Below are 18,031 nucleotides of genomic sequence, written 5' to 3'. Positions count from 1 at the left end.
TCATACTTTTAGGCTTCCCACTCAAGTCACAGAGGAAGACACTATACCACTTAGTTCTGTGTTATTGAGAAGCCATCATGGTATTTTAAAGACATGCTATTATGTATGTTACAGTATGCTCCACTTTGTTCTAAATCGGCTGAGGGACCTGTCTTACATAGAGATCTTTTGTATAAGCATTGTTATGGAAGAGGATTGATATCTTACTATCCATTTAATGGCTGCTGACATTGAGTCTGCCAAATTAGAAAGTGAAAAATGAAGTGGGGAAATTCATCTTTAAAGACAAAGTGTGTGTGAGTTTTAGGATACTAGTATTTGTATGAAAAATAGAAGAATTGCTGAGAAAGTCATCTCATCTGATTCTTGACTTCTTGATCAGCTGCTAGTCAAGAGCAATTAGTGAAAAATTTCAACTGGAACATTAGAATCTTGTCTCAAGTTAGAAGATGGTTAGTACATATGATGTCGAGAGCAAAAGAATCCTGGACTTTACCTTTGGCTTTTTTATTTGAGTACCTTTAGTGTAGGTCATCCAGCATGTGAATACTAACGTTGACAAAACTTGGCCTTATAGTCATCTTTTTCAATGCCTCTGGACATTCAGCTCTTGGAAGGCGGTAATTCTTAGTACTGCTCCCTGGTTTGTATACATTATTTATTTGGGAACCTGTCTGTCATTGTGGTTACTCGTCAGAACACAGCACAATTTAAATGTTTGAGGTGGGTGATTGAAGTGCTTGAACAGGGTATCTTTTCCCCTAACTGCTGATGACTGATTAGAGAATACTTTAAATAAGGAATGTGTTCTCCAACTCAACAGCCTATTATACAAAATATATGACATGTGGTATATCCCCATAAAAGTTAAATTTTTAGAAAGCAGAAACGTATTATACCAATAATACTGTGAATACTCACATTAACAGGAACCATCCTCAATTGTAGGGTATTAATCTTTTTACAAAATACGTCCCCAAATGTATAGATTAATCTAATTCATAAAAACTGACAAATGTTGCTTCTACTTAGAAAATAATTGTTTTTAAATGTAACCATTAGTTGATACAGTCAGTGCTTTGCTACAGAATCCAAATTACCATATTAAACTTCATTTAAAACTACCTTCTTTTTTTTTTTTTTTTTTTGTCTTTTTGCCTTTTCTAGGGCCGCTCTGAGGGCATATGGAGGTTCCCAGGCTAGGGGTCTAATTGGAGCTGTAGCCGCCGGCCTGCGCCACAGCCACAGCAACTCGGGATCCAAGCCACATCTGCGATCTACACCACAGCTCATGGCAACGCTGGATCCTTAACCCACTGAGCAAGGCCAGGGATAGAACCCGCAACCTCATGGTTCCTACTCGGATTTGTTAACCACTGAGCCTCAATGGGAACTCCATAAAACTACCTTCTTAAAATTACCTTCTCGAAGCAACACAAAGCAACTAAATTATTTTCTTGTCATTTTATTATAATTGACATTTTGTTATTTGGTGCTTGAGAAATTGTATTTATCAGCAATAATTTTATCTAAAAATTAAAATAAATTGTCTGGTTTCAGGGTATTAATTTGTTAATATTTGCTGTTGTCCTTCACCTCTTTCTCCAAACTCTTCTCATTTGTCTAGGCCAAGCTGAAGATGATACAACTCAATTAAATTTTCTTTTATCCCAGTAGCCTACTTTTTGGCATTTTAGACATGGTTTATAGCACCTACTTCCTTTTGCCTTGTGTTAGCCTGAACATGCCTGCCTCCTGTACTGGCTCCTAGAGACCAAAGACTCTGTCTTAGGCAATTTTGTATCTCCAGTAGTACCTTTCACAGTGCTTTGCCCCCCCCCCCATACATTCAGTAAGTGTTCAGATTGAGTCTGTTGATTTTTTTCCCTTGATTTTCCAGACTAGATTTAGGAATCAGTGACTTGAGGTTTAAAATGAGGAATCAGGCAGTAAAAGCTCTATAGTCAAGACTGGCCAATTTTGAGTTCCTACTTGATGACGTGTTAGCTGTGGGACTGCCTCATCTGTAAAATCGGAATATGAGTAATAGTATCAGCCTCCTAGAGTTGTTGATGAGGATTAACATATATATATATATATATATATATATATATATATATATATATATATATATGTTGAAAACATCTATTGGGCTTCCTAACATATAGGATACTCAAAACAGCGTAGCTATAATTGTTGCTAAATGTAATCCTATTGGGCCAGACTCTAAGCCCCGGAAGGCCTGTCATCTGGTCTTCAGGCACCTAATCTTGCATATAGTAAATATTCAACAAATACTTCCTTGAATTGAATTGATTGATTTACCCTATTTTTATCTTCCATTACAGCCCACTGTTTGTAACATGGAAGATTGGTCGAGACAAAAGATTGCGTGGATGCATAGGTACTTTTTCTGCCATGAATTTGCATTCAGGACTCAGGGAGTACACACTTACCAGGTGAAGACCAATTTTTGTTACCTCTGCTTCTACATTAAAAAAAAAAACTTATGAAACTTGAACGTGATACTTTAACTCCTTTTCCTTTACTGAATTGTCAACATTCTTGACTTCTCTCATGTCAGATTTTTTTCTTCTCTTAGACCGTTTGCCTTATCTCTGGTAAAATGTTATTGATATATATTAACGTAATATAAAATGCTGTGATTACATGTATTCTGCCATAGATGTTTTAAAGTGTTTTTCTCTTTCAACTGGCTGGCTTATTTTGTATAACTTGAAAATCAGTGACCAAATATCTGTGGGTTATTTAAATGTATTATTTCCATAATAACAGTCATTGTGAATTTCTTTGTTAGACTTTTTCAAAAATTGATGTCTATTTCATCTCACACGCTTTGTTACACTTTTGTTTACCTTTGGAGATGGAGGGAGAACCTAAGAAAAAAGTGATGCTATAGCCTGGCTGCATTAATCATTCACATTCACACTTTACCCAGAATTAATTGTAGGTTACTTATTTCGTTTCATCTAACACAAGGACAAAGTAATGAATGCATCATTATAGTTGTTAAGACTTTGTTCTTAATTTCTGAACTCACAAAAAGCTATCTAGCATGCCATTGGATTTTTTGGTTCAAGTTTAGATTTCTAGCAAATTGTATTCCAAATTATTTCAAAAGAAGAAAGTTCCTTAAATAATAAGCTATTAGTAAAGGAATTTCCTGTTTTTGTTCATATTTCAGGGCGATTATCTGATGCAATTTCTATAGTTGTAATAGGCACAGTGTCTGTCCAACAAGAAATTGGTCCCTGCTGACTATTGGTACTTGGCAAGTTGCTCAATCTCCAATAGATAAAGTAGTAATTACAGTACTTTGTTCTATAAAGTTAATAGGGATATTAGGGGGATGTCAGGGAAAAGAAGTAATAATCAACCAGTACTTTGCTTCAGGATTAATGTTGTAGAAGAGTCATTATTTTACTATAGAACTGCATAAATGCAGCATAGCACCAGTTAATAAAATGCTGGTAACTGAGTTTAGTATTCTTATGTTTGAAGATGTAGCTCACAGCTATAGGGTTTTTCTTGGCTTACACTGAAGCCCAGAAAGAAAAGCAAAGGCTTGGAGGGTCATTTTCATGCTTAAATTTTCACAGGTATTAGAAATTGAGTGTTTGGACTTGATTAAGAATATACAGGCAGTAAGGCGGTTGAAACACATATTCTGGAAATAACCGCAACTTGCTAAAGATAGTACAAATGCAAGTCTAGGCATGTTAGATTTTTGTCCCTGTCATAAAATACCATGGACTCATTTTGGGAGTTGAGCAAACTCTGCCAGTAACTATCTTTTTGGGACAGGTGCATGTGAAATTACTCTTTTAATAGCTAATAAAAGGCAATTTATTATATATTTCCTAAAATAAGGTATTATGAGGAATACTGGTTCCTTGGTCTTGCTTGAAAAAATAATTCTATGTCCAAATGAATTTTGGGAACATTGGTTAAACATATTTAAACAGCTCTGCTCACTGCAGGATTTCTCCGAACCTTTTATGTTAATAGTGTGGGGAATCTCTGAGAGATACAGAATGTAGCATTTCCCAGACTTTCAGACTGCAGAACCCTTTTATCCTCCCACCCTCGTGTCTTATGCCATTAGTGTTCAAGGAACACATCTTTAGAAACAGAAGTCTGTTATGAAATTTCCATTTTTCTTTATAGTTGAGTCCAAGTCGATAGTATAGAAAACCTTTGTACTCTCTAATGAAACTGTGGCAGAAATCCCAGTATCAAATATTATATACTTTAGAAATCCTTAGTAGTGATAACTATAGTAGTAATTTGATTTTATTTAAAGAAAATATGATATTCTTTTGTCTACATGGATAAAATAAAGGATGAAAATATCCAATTTTTCTGGACTTGTGGATCTGTGCCCTAGGGTAGTTACTAGAAGGGTTATAGTATATTTTTTCTGACAATAATGTGATTCTGAATGAGTCGTTTAAACGGTTGAACTTAGAAATTGCCTATATTTGTATATGTAATTACCCTCTTTGTAGTTTATGATGCCTCCTGTTTTTTCAACTCTTTTCCCCATGTTTCTATGCAACTTCCTTAATTTGTATACAGCGCATTGGAGAGATATGTGTTTGTGTCTGTTTATATACATGTAGGTACCTGTTCTTCTTGTTTTTGTTTGGCTTAATTTCTTTTGCCTAATATGATGATAAGAGTGAAGTTATTTGAAAGAGATGAACAAAGAAGTCTTAAAATGTACTGTTGCTTTTTTTTTCTGGATTCATTTTAGAGTCAAAACTGTGGCATCATTTTAAAAAGTTGCAATATAATATTTTTCAGTCCCATAGGGCACTTGTCATTTCTACGTGTTGTTGTTATTAGTGGTATTAATAGCTACCATTTATTAAGAACCTGCTACATGTCAGACACTGCAGAGGAGCTTTATATGAATGGTCCTCAAAACAATGCTTAGGTATTTATATCCATATTTTAAAAATGAGGAAACTGAGACTTAGAGAATTTGAATAATTTACCCACTGATATATCTAGTAAGTGATAGAAACAGGATTCAAACCCACACCATCTGACCTCAAAGTCCAAGCTCTTAACTGCTACATTTAAGATAAGATAAAATAGGAATTCTTGTCCTGGCTCGGTGGTTAACAAATCCGACTAGCATCCATGAGGATGCAGGTTCGATCCCTGGCCTCGTATAGGGGGTTAAGGAGCCAGTGTTACCATGAGCTGTGGTGTAGTTTGCAGACGCGGCTCAGATCTGGTGTTGCCGTGGCTCTGGCATAGGCTGGCAGCTACAGCTCCAATTAGACCCCTAGCCTGGGAACCTCCATATGCTGCACAAAGACCCAAAAAAAAAAAGATAAGACAAAAAAAAATTTCTGAGAATGTATTTTCACAGCTTTGTTGTGAAAATAATGAACCTGAAAGTAGGTTCGTATCAATTGTATAAATCATGGGTCAATAATTCTTCAGATATTCTAATTAGGAGTTAAGACTGAAATTTTAGAACATTATTTTAAATTCCAGAAAATCCATAGATGGACTTACAACAAGTATATAACTCAGGGTTGCATAGACTAGTCTGGAGAAAATCAATTTTGATTAATATTGTAGAAAAGGATAATGGTTATATTACAAAAAATATACTTCTGTATGATATGAAATTGTGTTCTTTGGCTCCATGTAGATGGTGAACTAGATTTCAAGAATACAGTTCTTCTGACCATAACAATTGGTGATTCTTGTAGTCTGGTCTACAGGTCTTAAAACCCAGAAATCATAAAACTTATAAATAGAATCAAATGAACTTAGAGGGTTTGGGATAAAATGGTAGGAGAGAACAAAACAAAAAATAAAACGGTGAAATTAAAGACTCAACAGGTATAGATTTCTTTTTTTCTCACGGCAATGCCAGATCTTTAACCCACTGAGCAAGGCCAGGAATTGAACCCGCAACCTCATGGTTCCTAATCGGATTCATTTCCTCTGCGACACGACGGGAACTCCCAGATTTCTTTTTAAAAGGATTCAGATGTCAGGTCACTCACTGTCTTCTTCATCTGCGACTGGATAGATTATTGTTCGGTTTTCAGGATGTTACTCAGCTGTACTCTATTTTTTATTGTAAAATATACATAACATGAAATTTACCATTTTAAGCAAGATTAAGTGTGTAATTCTGTGGCCTTAAGTTCATTCACACTCATGTGCAACCATCTACCATTCATTTCCAGAACTTTTTAATCTTCCCCAAGCAAAACTCTGTACCCACTGAACACTACCTCCAATTTCCCTCTCCCCCAGCCCCTGAAAACCATCATTCTACTTTCCGTCTCTATGAATTTGACTCTTCTAGGTACTTCACGTAAGTGGAATCAATCCTATAGTATTTGTCCTTTTGTGACTGGCTTATTTGATTTAGCATAGTGTCTTCCAGGTTCATCCATGTTGTAGCCTGTGTTAGAATTGCCTTACTTTTTATTTTTTATGTTTATTTTTTCATTTTTTTATTACTCAAATGAATTTATCACATCTGTAGAAGAATTGCCTTACTTTTTAAGGCTGAATAGTATTCTGTTGAATGCATCTACCACGTTTTGTTTGTCCATTCACCCATGCATAGAAACTTGAGTGGCTTCCACTTTTTGACTATTGCACAGGATGCTACTGTGAACATGGGCATGCAGAAATCCATATGAGTGCCCATTCTTCTTTTAAAAAGCTAACTGTTTTGGAGTTCCTGTTGTGGCACAGCGGAAACAAATCCGACTAGTAACCATGAGGTTGCAGATTCTATCCCTGGCCTCACTCAGTGGGTTAAGGATCCAGTGTTGATGTGAGCTGTGGTGTAGTTTGCAGATGTGGCTTGGATCTGGCGTTACTGTGGCTGTGGTGTAGGCAAGCAGCTGTAGCTCTGATTCAACCCCTAGCCTGAACCTCCATATGCTGTGAGTGCGACCCTAAAAGGGGGGGAAAAGAAACTAAGCATTTTATAGAAGACAATGATCTAGTTTCTTTGTGGTCCCTTAATCTCTAAAACCTAAATGTTAGAAATGGCCAAGTACTTTTTAAATGAAATTCCTATCCTGGATTAAGTTTTTATTTATAAATACACTGTTTTAAAATTAAAATACTGGGAGTTCCCATTGTGGCTCATCAGGTCAAGACATTGTGTCTGTGAAGATGTTTAATCCCTGACCTTGCTCAATGGGTTAAGGATTCCATGTTGCCCCAAGCTACAGCATAGGTCACAGATGTAGCTCGAATCTGGTGATGTTGTGGCTGTGGCATAGGCCTTAGCTGCAGAGCTGATTTGACCCCTAGCCCAGGAACTTCCATATGCTGCAGGTGTGGCCATAAAAAGAAAAAATTATAATACTAAAAATAAAATACTGGTTTCTCTTGTGGTGCAGCGGGTTAAGGATCTGGCATTGTCTTTGCAGCAGCTTGGGTCACTGCTGTGGCATGGTTTTGGTCCCTAGCCCCAGAACTTCCACATGCTGTGGGTGCAGCCAGAACAAAAAACAAAAACAAAGTTAAAAATACTTGTCATGGTCAAGTTTTATGTTCTTCTAATTGAAAGTTTGATTTATTGTAGACTGAAATAAGACCTGAATAGGCTGAGGACTTCCCCCAATTATAAAAATACATAGTTTCTGTGTAAGTAGCAGGAAAACTTTGTGAGAATTACAACATGAAACTAATAGACTATGATTTCCTTGGCCTTGGAGACTGTGAGTAAAAGCAGGAAAGATTATAACAAATAAGAAGCAGGATGGAGAGCTCAGAATTATCGACAGAAGTTTATCCATGGTGACAAATTATAGTTCACAAATTAATGTGCTTATTAGTGGTCAAAACTTCAAGGTAGAAATATTCTTTGTCCCAGTTGAAGAATAATTTCTAGTATTTACTAAGCTAGTTACATTAATGGCTTTTGCCCATTAGAAAACAAAGGTAAATTTATTTCCTCTCTTTCAGTACTTAGATTATATATTTTTATAGAGAATTATAATTAATGTAGATGAACACAAACATCTCAGTAAAAGAAGATTCCATAATGTCTTGGTTAATAAATGTGCAGTGAACTGTGGGTCTATTCCTTTCTGTAAGTTCAAGTTGGTAATAATTTATCTAGAATATCCAAGTGATTAATGGGTGTATTCTTATTTAATAAAACAAGAATGTGGTCTATCATCACACTTAAAAGACTATCTTTCTTTTCTTCTCCTCTACTTGTTTGTACTTCGATGTCTTGGCAGGGAATTATGCAGGTGCAGGCAGTGTCTGGAGCTTGATTCAGAACTATGCTGCTCTGTCGCACTACTTAATTCTGAGAAATTAGCAAGGGAGGTTCGTTCCTTTCTAGGCAACAGGGTGACTACACAAAAGGTGATGTGTTCTGTTGTTGTGTCAGTAAGGGTGTGTGTACGTGAGAGTGTGTACGTGAGTGAGAGAGAAGAGATGAGAGAGATGATGATTGCTTATATGTTACAAATGTTCACTTGCTATTAGACTTTTTGAGTTACTGGAAATAGCTAACAGACCTACTTTATTTCTTTCAAAGGCCCTGACTACATTGGGTACTTCTGTGTAAGTAGATTCATTGTAAACCAAATTTGCTTTTATATTTTGATGTTGTAATTTGGCATTTTTCTAAAACAGTATGGGTTTAAAACCATTGTAGGCAGCATAATTATATTTTTCCCCTTCAAGGCAGACTATTTTGTGATCATTCTTATTCTTGACTATTTTAGGTAACTAGACTTGACACATTGTGAATAATTAGTTTAAGCAAGCTCCCCCCCCCCAGTCCTCGTGGTAGTGGTAGCATCACTCATATTGATTTTTTCTTATGAAAAGAAAAGCTGTACATGAGTCACTTCTGACTGTACACTATTGTCAGGGAAGCTCATTATGGAGATGTTAAGGCTAGACTATTTTTGGCAAGTGTCTGTGGCAAGACTCCTGGCTAAAATATGCTTTTTAGAGAGTTAAACTGGATATTTCAAAAACACTATGAAAAATTAATTATCTTAATTCACAATTTACATTCTGTTGCCATTTCCAAAAAGCAGCATGGCCCGAGTCTTAAAACATACCTAATTTGTTAGTTTCAGTGTATAAATTACCAAATGAGAAATTAAGTGTTTGTGAGATTTTATAAGCATCTAATTCAAGGTATAGTTTGGAACCTAGACGGTTCTATGCCCTTTACCCAGAATTATCTATAGAATAGCACAGCTAAATATAACCTGTGGAAATCTGAAATCTTTATTTTAGCCTCTAGTTTAATGCACTCCTTTGTTAATCCCTTGGTCATGCTACTGTGCAGAGATGTGGCCAAAAACTGGCCAGCAGAATGTGGCAAGAGAAACTAAAGAGCAAGAACCACTCCCTGTCTGGGTGATGGCTCCTGAGTTACAGAGAATTATCTGAATTCATCTAGCGCCTCCGGTCACAGAAATTACATGTAGTGAGTATATCAGATTCTGAAATCTTATCACATCTTCAGAGTCTCCAGTTGGAATCCCTATGCTGCTTTGATTAAGAGCCACAGGCACAATGCTGTTGGGTAGAAAATCAGAAAAAGCCATCTGTAAAACAGTGACGGTGTGAGAATCTGAATATGGGTTGTCACCCTGTCAGAACTCATGGGTTTTGTGTTTCCTAGGGAGAAGGTAAACTATAAGAAATTGACCCTATTCTTATATCTGTCTCCAAACCTTACCCTTTTGCTCCTAGGAGGCTGCTTTTTCTCCCCTTAATTATGTTTAAACAGTTCATCCTATAAATCTGATCTACTTTTTGCCTTAGGAGTATGTAATATAGTAGGAGAGATAAGTTATATGAGTCATTCCAGTCCTAGGTAGAAAGTGATGTTTGTCAAAGAGTCGGAACAGGTGACAGTGGATGAACAGATAGTGTACATTTGTGATAAAGGCAGAAATGTAATTAAAGCAGTTTGTGAAATTATTTTATTTGGTACATCCCCAGTTCACTGTGAGTAAAAGCAAAACACTTGGTACCACTTTTTGGTTCGTTTCTATCCTACGTGGACAAAAAAAAAATGAACAAATTACAGGGATGTGTATAAATTGTATTATCAAAGTGACCACATACAAGGTATGAGTATTTTGAGAGATTTTAGTAACACGTATTTTGAAGGGAAGAAAATAAACTTCCTATGGAAAAAAACAAAACCTCAGAAACAGAGACTTAAAAGAGTGTGCACATAGGCATCTGTGTGCACACACACACATACTTCACCAAAGAGTATCTAGAACCAGTTGGGTTATAGCCCTGATGCTTGGCAAATGAAGAAAATTATCTTAGTAGTTTGAATTCCACTTTCCTCTTGTCCCCATAAAATCATATTTGATTTCAGTCGAGTAAACTGATATCTTCCTCCTTTCCTGAGAATCATTGCTTGAGATATTCTTCATTTTTTCAGATGAAAGACTGTAGTGGTAAAGATTAAGTAGAACACAAATATTGTACAAAATCATTATCATATTAGATGTGGCCTAACATCATACCGTAGGCACTTAACAATATATTTACCTTTGTCTGAACATTAAAAGAATAAATACTGGGTCTACTTATAGATGTCTAAAGTATTTGAGTCATTAGGACTTGAACGAATAAGAGAACAGATTTGTGTCTTGCTGTTCTGGAAAAAGAAGATGCTTACACCAATGTGTGCTTAGGGTGATGATCCAGGTCTAGAATATCACGCAAATAATACCCTCTTAGCACTTGCTAGTAATTTGAGTATTCTAAAATAATTGAATGTTGAGGGGTTGGTGCAGCAATTTAATATTAATTTTTTTTTAGATTTTGTGAGCATGAGCAAATGCTTTTAAAAGCTCTCCTTAAAAGGCAAAAGAAACAGAGCCCTCCTTTGTGATCTTTGCCCTTCCCTCAAACTTTAAAGTACCTCCGTTGTGGATATCCAAAGTAGTAGCCTTTGGAAAAACTTTCCGTTTCATGATTGATAACAGTTTGGTGTTCTTTAAAGCCTAAACACTTATTGTTAGCCCTGTATCTTACATTATAAATATGTCTGTATTAGAAACAATTTCCAGATTTTTTTTGGTATTTTTTCTTTTTTTTAGGGCTGCAGCCGTGGCATATGGAGGTTCCCAGGCTAGGGGTCAAATTGGAGCTACAGCTGCTGGCCTATACCACAGCCACAGCAACTCGGGATCCTCAACCCACTGAGCGGGGCCAGGGATCGAACCTGCGTCCTCATGGATACTAGTTGGGTTCGTTAACCACTGAGCCACGATGGGAACTTCAATTTCCAGATTTTGTATATCCTCTCTCTCTCTCTCACTTTCTAAATAAAGAGCAAATTCAATATGTCTCATTCTATAAGAGCTACATTTTCTGGGCTGCTTCTTGTTAACAAAATAAAGTAAAACACATACTACATAACAAATAAAATAGACATGGACAAATGATAACTTCAAAAAATTCTATTGGAATAAGAATTTCATAGGTGCTAAGAATTTTCAAAGGTGACAACCAGTATTTAATACATTCTATTGAGAATAAAGCTCTAAGTATTTTTAATATCAAATGTACTTTTTCCATATGCTTAAAATTTAAAAGTGAAGAAATACATTAGATTCATAAAGTATAGATTTACAGTTGGTCTCATGTTCAGTAAACTTTTAAAATTAATTTTACAATTTTACTTCAACTCACAAAGCTATCCTGCCAAATAAATATATCAAAACTATATGGCTTCATCATTCACATCAGATTATTAGCATGTTATTGTCCCATTTTTAACCCTTATTCTTTAAGTTTATACATTGAAATGCCAACTTTGGAGTTCCTGTCGTGGCTCAGTGGTTAACAAATCCGACTAGGAACCATGAGGTTGCGGGTTGGGTCCCTGGCCTCGCTCAGTGGGTTGAGGTTCCGGCGTTGCCGTGAGCTGTGGTGTGGGTCGCAGACGCGGCTCGGATCCCGCGTGGCTGTGGCTGTGGTGTAGGCTGGTGGCTACAGCTCCAATGAGACCCCTAGCCTGGGAACCTCCCTATGCTGCAGGAGCAGCCCTAGAAAAGGCAAAAAGGCAAAAAGGCAAAAAAAAAAAAAAAAAAAAAAAAGGAAATGCCACCTTTTGTGTTCTTCCGAGTGGTGAAAGAGATTAGAAAAAACCATAAAATAAATCCTTCAGAAGCTTTAAGTAAAGGGATTGGGTATAGGAACTCAACTTCCTGTTCCTATACCCAGCTGCTTTCAGGATTGCTTTATAGGTTTCACAAAGCTGATTGAAAAGATTCCAACTGTTGCCCCTTCACTAAGGATGGGAGGAAGGAGAATTTCTCCTCCATTCTTCAGGCTGCTTTAAACCTAAGCCATTCTTCTGAGACCACCTACCGTTGCTCCCCGGCTAAGGAGAATTGCTTTGCTTACCTAGGTAGGGAGAAGGTTGCTAAGCCTTTGAAATAAATGGTGCTGTGTTACGATATTATGAAGAGCAGGAAATAACCATATACTGTGGTTAAGAATTTATATTGCTCCTCAGATCATGGGTTCAATCCTCATTTGGGCCAGTTGGCTTTGTTTTGCTCTCTTTCACAGCCTGCACCCTAGACCCTAGGCAGGGAATTACAAGGGGACTCAGACAAGAACATGTGTATGATTCAGTACCACACCCTGAATCTTAGCATCGTCGCAGCATATAAAACATGCTGCATTCGGGAGTTCCCGTCGTGGTGCAGTGGTTAACAAATCCAAGTAGGAACCATGAAGTTTCGGGTACGGTCCCTGGCCTTGCTCAGTGGGTTAACGATCTGGCGTTGCCGTGAGCTGTGGTGTAGGTTGCAGACGCGGCTCGGATCCAGCGTTGCTGTGGCTCTGGCATAGGCCGGTGGCTGCAGCTCCGATTCAACTCCTAGCCTGGGAACCTCCATATGCCGCGGGAGTGGCCCAAGAAATAGCAAAAAAAGACAAAAAAAAACAAAAAAAAAAAAACCCAAAAAACATGCTGCATTTGGAGTACCCCAAACTTGCCTCTCTCATGAATAGTTACTAGTAATTCCAATAATAATTGCTTTGAATCTAAAAGGAAAGAATGAGAAGGTTAAAAAACGTTAATTTCAGAGTTCCTGCTGTGGTGCAGAGGGTTAAGAATCTGACTGCAGCAGCTCAGGTTGCTGCAGAGGCGTGGGTTTGATCCCTGGCCTGGCGCAGTGGGTTAAAGGATCTGGCGTTGCCACAACTGAGGCTTGGATTCAATCCCTGGCCCAGGTGCTTCCATATGTGGATTCAGTCCCTGATCCAGGCACTTCCATATGCCATGGGTACAGCCATAAAAAAAATTAATTTCTTTTCAAAAGCCCTCTGAAGGGCTTTTTCTAATGTGACCTTGGAAAAAGAGCTCTTCAGAGTAGCAGTGGCACTGAGAACACAGTTTGTGTTTCAACTGGCCTGAAAATGCTGTGGACAAAAGCAGAGATCTCTGGTTGGATCCCTGGCCTCAGAGCAGCCTGGAGAAATTGCTTATTAGTTCCTCTTTCCTGAGTTTCCACCTCTGCTAAAGAGGAGTGGCTAGGGATGGGAGTACTCAGGTAATAGTAGATTTTAGCTGAAGCAGCTCTTAAGTACGTCAGTGGTGAAAGGATGAGTATGTTAAATTCGCAACATGTAAATATATGTTAGAAAATGTAATTGCTCTTTTTCAAAGCACATTTTTTTAAAAGGCTGCATTTTCAAGTTGTCCTCTGCGGTGTACTGAGATGTTCCTGTGCCTCATGTATCAGCTCACTAAGTCGTGTCTACGCTCTAAGCATACGTGCCTGCCTATGCTGTTGCATCTTCCTCTTCATAGCATGTATTACTGCTCAGAGCAGCATACTTACCCCATCAGCCAAAATGGGCACAGATGTGCCCATTGGCATGACGAACTTCTCAATTACTCTCATTCCTTATTCCTGAGACAAGAACACCCCCCCCCGCAATGTTGCCTAGAGTAAAAGCAAAGTCATTCCAAAGCCTGTATTTCACTCAGAGTAAAGTTGCTGTTCTACAGTGCCACCATCCTTTGCCCTTGCCATCTCCATCTCCTGTTTCCACCCTTCGTAAAAATAAGGCATCCGAGGCCCTAACCTCACACTCCAGCCATGCACAATTATTCACTTCCCAAATACTGTCTTTCATGTCTCTCTGGCTCTTCTTTCCCAACCACAAGATTTTTTTCCATTTCTAGCCAGTCAACTCCTAGTCATCCTTCAAGACTCAGCTTGCTCATTACTTCCTCTTTGAGATTTCCCTGACAATCTCCAGCAAAGTTGGTCCATCTCTGTGGGCTCACAGCACTTTGTTCAGGGCTCTATTATAACAATTAATAATACATTGATTGTAATGATTAACTTTACATGTTTGTCTCTTCCCTTTTGAAATTGCTCTCAGCAGTGGTTTACCAGCCACATCAAAGCAAATAAACGAAAACCAGTCCCATGGCTCTGTAGCAACTTTACTTGATCCTGAGAACCGTCTTTACTCTCCTTCCTTTCTGTCTGCTTCTGTTAGCTTAGGTTTGCCACCTTCTCTTGCTGCCAGTATACTTGAGCTGGAAGCAGTTGCCGATGCTGATCGGTAGTGAGAGGGGTCGTTTAAGGCTTCTTGGAGTTAGACCGAGCCAGGAGATGGGGCTCATTATCCATTACACTTTAGAAAGCAGCTTAACATGAGGTAGATCTCTTGTTATAAGTGCCACAAGTGATGGAAGTAAGCACAACGTGAACTGATGCTCATCACGGAAGTCATCTAGTCCCACCTCTATCAGACGCTTTGTTCTCTCCTAAAATATCCCAAGAAATGGGCATCTAGCTTCTATCTGAATATCTCCATTGACTTGGAACTCACTACCAGTTAAATAGCCATTCCATTTTTAAACACCTCTAAACCACCACCACAGCTCCAGTTACCACAAAGCTTTAGTTGAAATGCCAGAAGTCAAAGATGGACTGTATTTAGCACTTTATCCTTTATAGAAAGCCACATTAACCAGCAGTGGTCAAACTAGCCCTCTGAGTAATGGCTGAGTCTTTAGAAGTTTAGGAGTGGTAAGATGCACAGCTTTACAACGGACTCCTATCCACCCACCCTTAGCAATTTTAACTGGCCCATTATTGAAACCTTTGAAGCGGCTGCCATCACATCGTCTCTCACTGCCTGCATTAGACTTTGGGAATTGGCTAGGCCAGGGAGTCCATAGATTCTGAGAGGGAACTGGCACTAGAACTTTTGGTACCCCCAACAGTGTAACACAAAATTGTGTGAGAGTTAGAACACGCATCTTCTGACATCACCAGGGAATGTCACTACAATTCCCACAATGGAAGGGACCCATAAAAGTAGGGAAATTTACTTATTTTACTTTGATGTTAAGAAGCATACAGTTTTAAGGCCCTTTGTAATAAAATGATCATTTTGTAATCTAACGTCTCACCCTCAAGTTATCTGCCTTGGGTCAAGTTTTTGGCATATTTTCAAAAAAAAAAATGAAGCATGCCGTTAGAGCTCTTCAACCAAAACTACAGGAGTAACAGAATATCAGTGTTAGAGAAGCCTGAAGCAAAATCCAAATATATATGTATCTGAAGTTTATTGTTCAGTTTCCCTTTTTTCCCCCCAAACATGCCTCCAACATACTACTAGTTATATTTCCTAATTACAATAATAACTTCTGTTTTTGTGGGTGTGCTGCACCTGTCCAAAGTATCTTATGTAAGTTACCTCCCTTAATCTTCCCAACAACTGCCTGAAGTTGAAGGTATTTCACTTATATTACAGTTAGGGAGAACCGGAGCCTAGAGAAGTTCAATAACTTGCTGAATGACAGCTCATACATGACACCCCCTGAATTTGAACCGGATTCTGTCTGACTCAAAATGTTCCCCTCCAGTAACATCGCTCCGTCTTCTCCCACGAAAGCTTCTTATAACTATTTGTTCTGCTAACTCAACTGCTATCCACTGGTCTTAGCTCACAGGAAAAACAAACATTGGCTAACTTTTCACGTGGGGACTCAGTTTCTTAACTCAGTATTCCAAAGTCTCTGTCATACACCCTCAGCCTGTTCATTGCAGTCTTACTCAACTTCTCCTGGGTTCGCTTTCCTTTCGCCTCCTGTGGTGCAATGTCTCCCTCATGTGCCTCATTTCTTTATAACTATCCTCGCAGCCCAGTTTGGTGTTCTGAACTCCCATAATCCCATCAGAATTGATCTTTCTCCAGGGATATACACTTCTCAAGCCTCCATTTCTTTCTGTGCAATATTTGCATTTAACATCGGCAGGTTCCCATGGCATACTAGTTCAGCCTTCGGGTTTCTAGCCAGGCATAACCCACTGACAGCTACTGTGACTTCTGAGGGGCTTGAGGAAGCCTTCGCCATAAGGGAACAGAAGATAAAAGCCCTGGCTCTGTTCTTCTCTATAGCCCATCAAAGGGGAGACATCATTTTGGGGGCAAGAAATCAGTCTGTTCCCTAGACATGATAATTAAGGAAACAAATTCCAAATTTCTAGGTAACTGAGGCTGAATTTATCGCCTTCGTTGTCATTTTTACAGTGTAAATTTCCTTAGGGCAACTTACAAAACAAGAAACAGCTTTATAAATGGAGCACAAATATATCCATGACTGACATTCTTCTTATAGTAATAAAAAAGGGATTTCAGAAAAGACTTGTATTCAGTCATGGACTATGGCCATCTTACCGAACTTTGATTTCTTGTGATCATAGGGCTTAAAAAAGTAAAATGATCCAGATTGTGTCTCTTACTGCAGCTGGGATTTGGGGATCTGAGTATTTGAAAGACAGGGAAGATTTTTAAATTGTATATGAGTCTTTTATGGGTGCATTATCTTTTTTTAGATTTTGAGGTAAATAGTAATAAAAACTTTAGAACTATAGGCTTTGTGAATATCTTCGGTTTTTGCCCTTGATCCGTTTAAGAACTTTTTTCCTTTGAAACAAATAATAGATCACTGGAAGCCAGTTTTTAGGAGAGGCACTTCAAAACCTGACCAGAAAATACCTTTCACAATTTATATTCGTATACTGCCTGTTAATTATTACAAACTTGCTGGCCCTGTTGGCTGGTACATTGTCCATGTCACGTGTTTCTCAGTAGGATTTTAAGAATTTTGTCAGCATAAAAAGCTGTCATTTCATATATTTAGATCTGACATACCAGCGACTCATCATGGCAACCTGGAAAATGAGTGATACAGGAAGAGAAACCAGCAAATGGCTTGGAGATGCTCGCCCAGAAATTAGTAACATATTTAGTCTTTGGGATGTCAGTGAGGCTAAACAATGCACTTAAGTATCATTTGTAGGCTTGCGTCATAGGCCAAGGAGGTGGGAGGAAAGGGTGTCTGGAGGCTGGTAGAACAGAAGTTCTGCAGAATTGTTTAATGTCAGAGTTGATTGCTGCTGTCCTGTCTCTTGCCCTAGGTGTATCCCATTTTAAGTTCAAGACTAAGAAAACCTTCCAGAAAGAAAATTTCTACAGTTTCACATTGCAGATTCCATCTTCTGTTTCCCAGAGGATTCACCTAGGGTTTTCCTCAAACCCCCGGAGTGACTGCTTCTTCCTTTGGGTGCTCATGACACGATGCTGGTGCTTCTGTCACAGCACTTTCTTTAGCTTGCCTGGCAGTGTCCTTAGTTTCTTACATGACTGTCTTCCCTACCTGGATGGGTAGTCCCTTGAGGACCCTGGGCTAAATTTTTCACAGCTTTGTATCCCTTGAGTAGCTGTGGGGGATTAGGCATAGATCTAAATAAATGTTTGAATAAGAGGGTCAGTTCCTTTAGCATACTGAATTATTTGTTTACTTAGGTGGGCAAGGTAATTAAAGAAAATGTTAGGAGCCTATGCAAGAGCAGTGAGAAATGAGGATTAAAGGATCTCTGAAAATGTAAAGCCTAGGACAATAAGATTATTTTGCAAAAGCAAATTACTTTCATTTTTAGGAACCTAGGCATAACCTAAG

The 18,031-nt window shown here is 38.3% G+C and overlaps 1 protein-coding gene across 8 annotated transcripts in view; it reads left to right on the top strand.

Annotated features, from left to right (window-relative positions):
* The window catches only part of AMMECR1 (AMMECR nuclear protein 1), a 115,262-nt gene that overhangs the window by 51,508 nt on the left and 45,723 nt on the right, over positions 1 to 18,031 (top strand). For 6 of the 8 annotated variants that reach the window (XR_014835523.1, XM_085008160.1, XM_003135311.7 and 3 more), the window contains one exon: positions 2,349 to 2,459. The exons of the other annotated variants lie outside the window; for them this stretch is intronic. Coding sequence is in view for 5 of the 6 variants with exons in the window: in XM_085008160.1 (XP_084864286.1) it covers positions 2,349 to 2,459 (111 nt within the window). In the remaining variant the exon portion in view is untranslated. The remainder of the gene's footprint in view (positions 1 to 2,348; positions 2,460 to 18,031) is intronic. 8 annotated transcript variants of the gene reach the window in all.

Source organism: Sus scrofa, chromosome X (genome assembly GCF_054392235.1).
Source record: "Sus scrofa isolate SSC_HxYL_T2T_F1_AM1 chromosome X, Sscrofa_HxYL_maternal_Yorkshire_Landrace_v2.0, whole genome shotgun sequence".
Lineage (NCBI taxonomy): Eukaryota > Metazoa > Chordata > Mammalia > Artiodactyla > Suidae > Sus > Sus scrofa.
The sequence above is the reverse complement of the archived record's forward strand: the minus strand, read 5'-3'. Positions and strand labels throughout refer to the sequence as shown.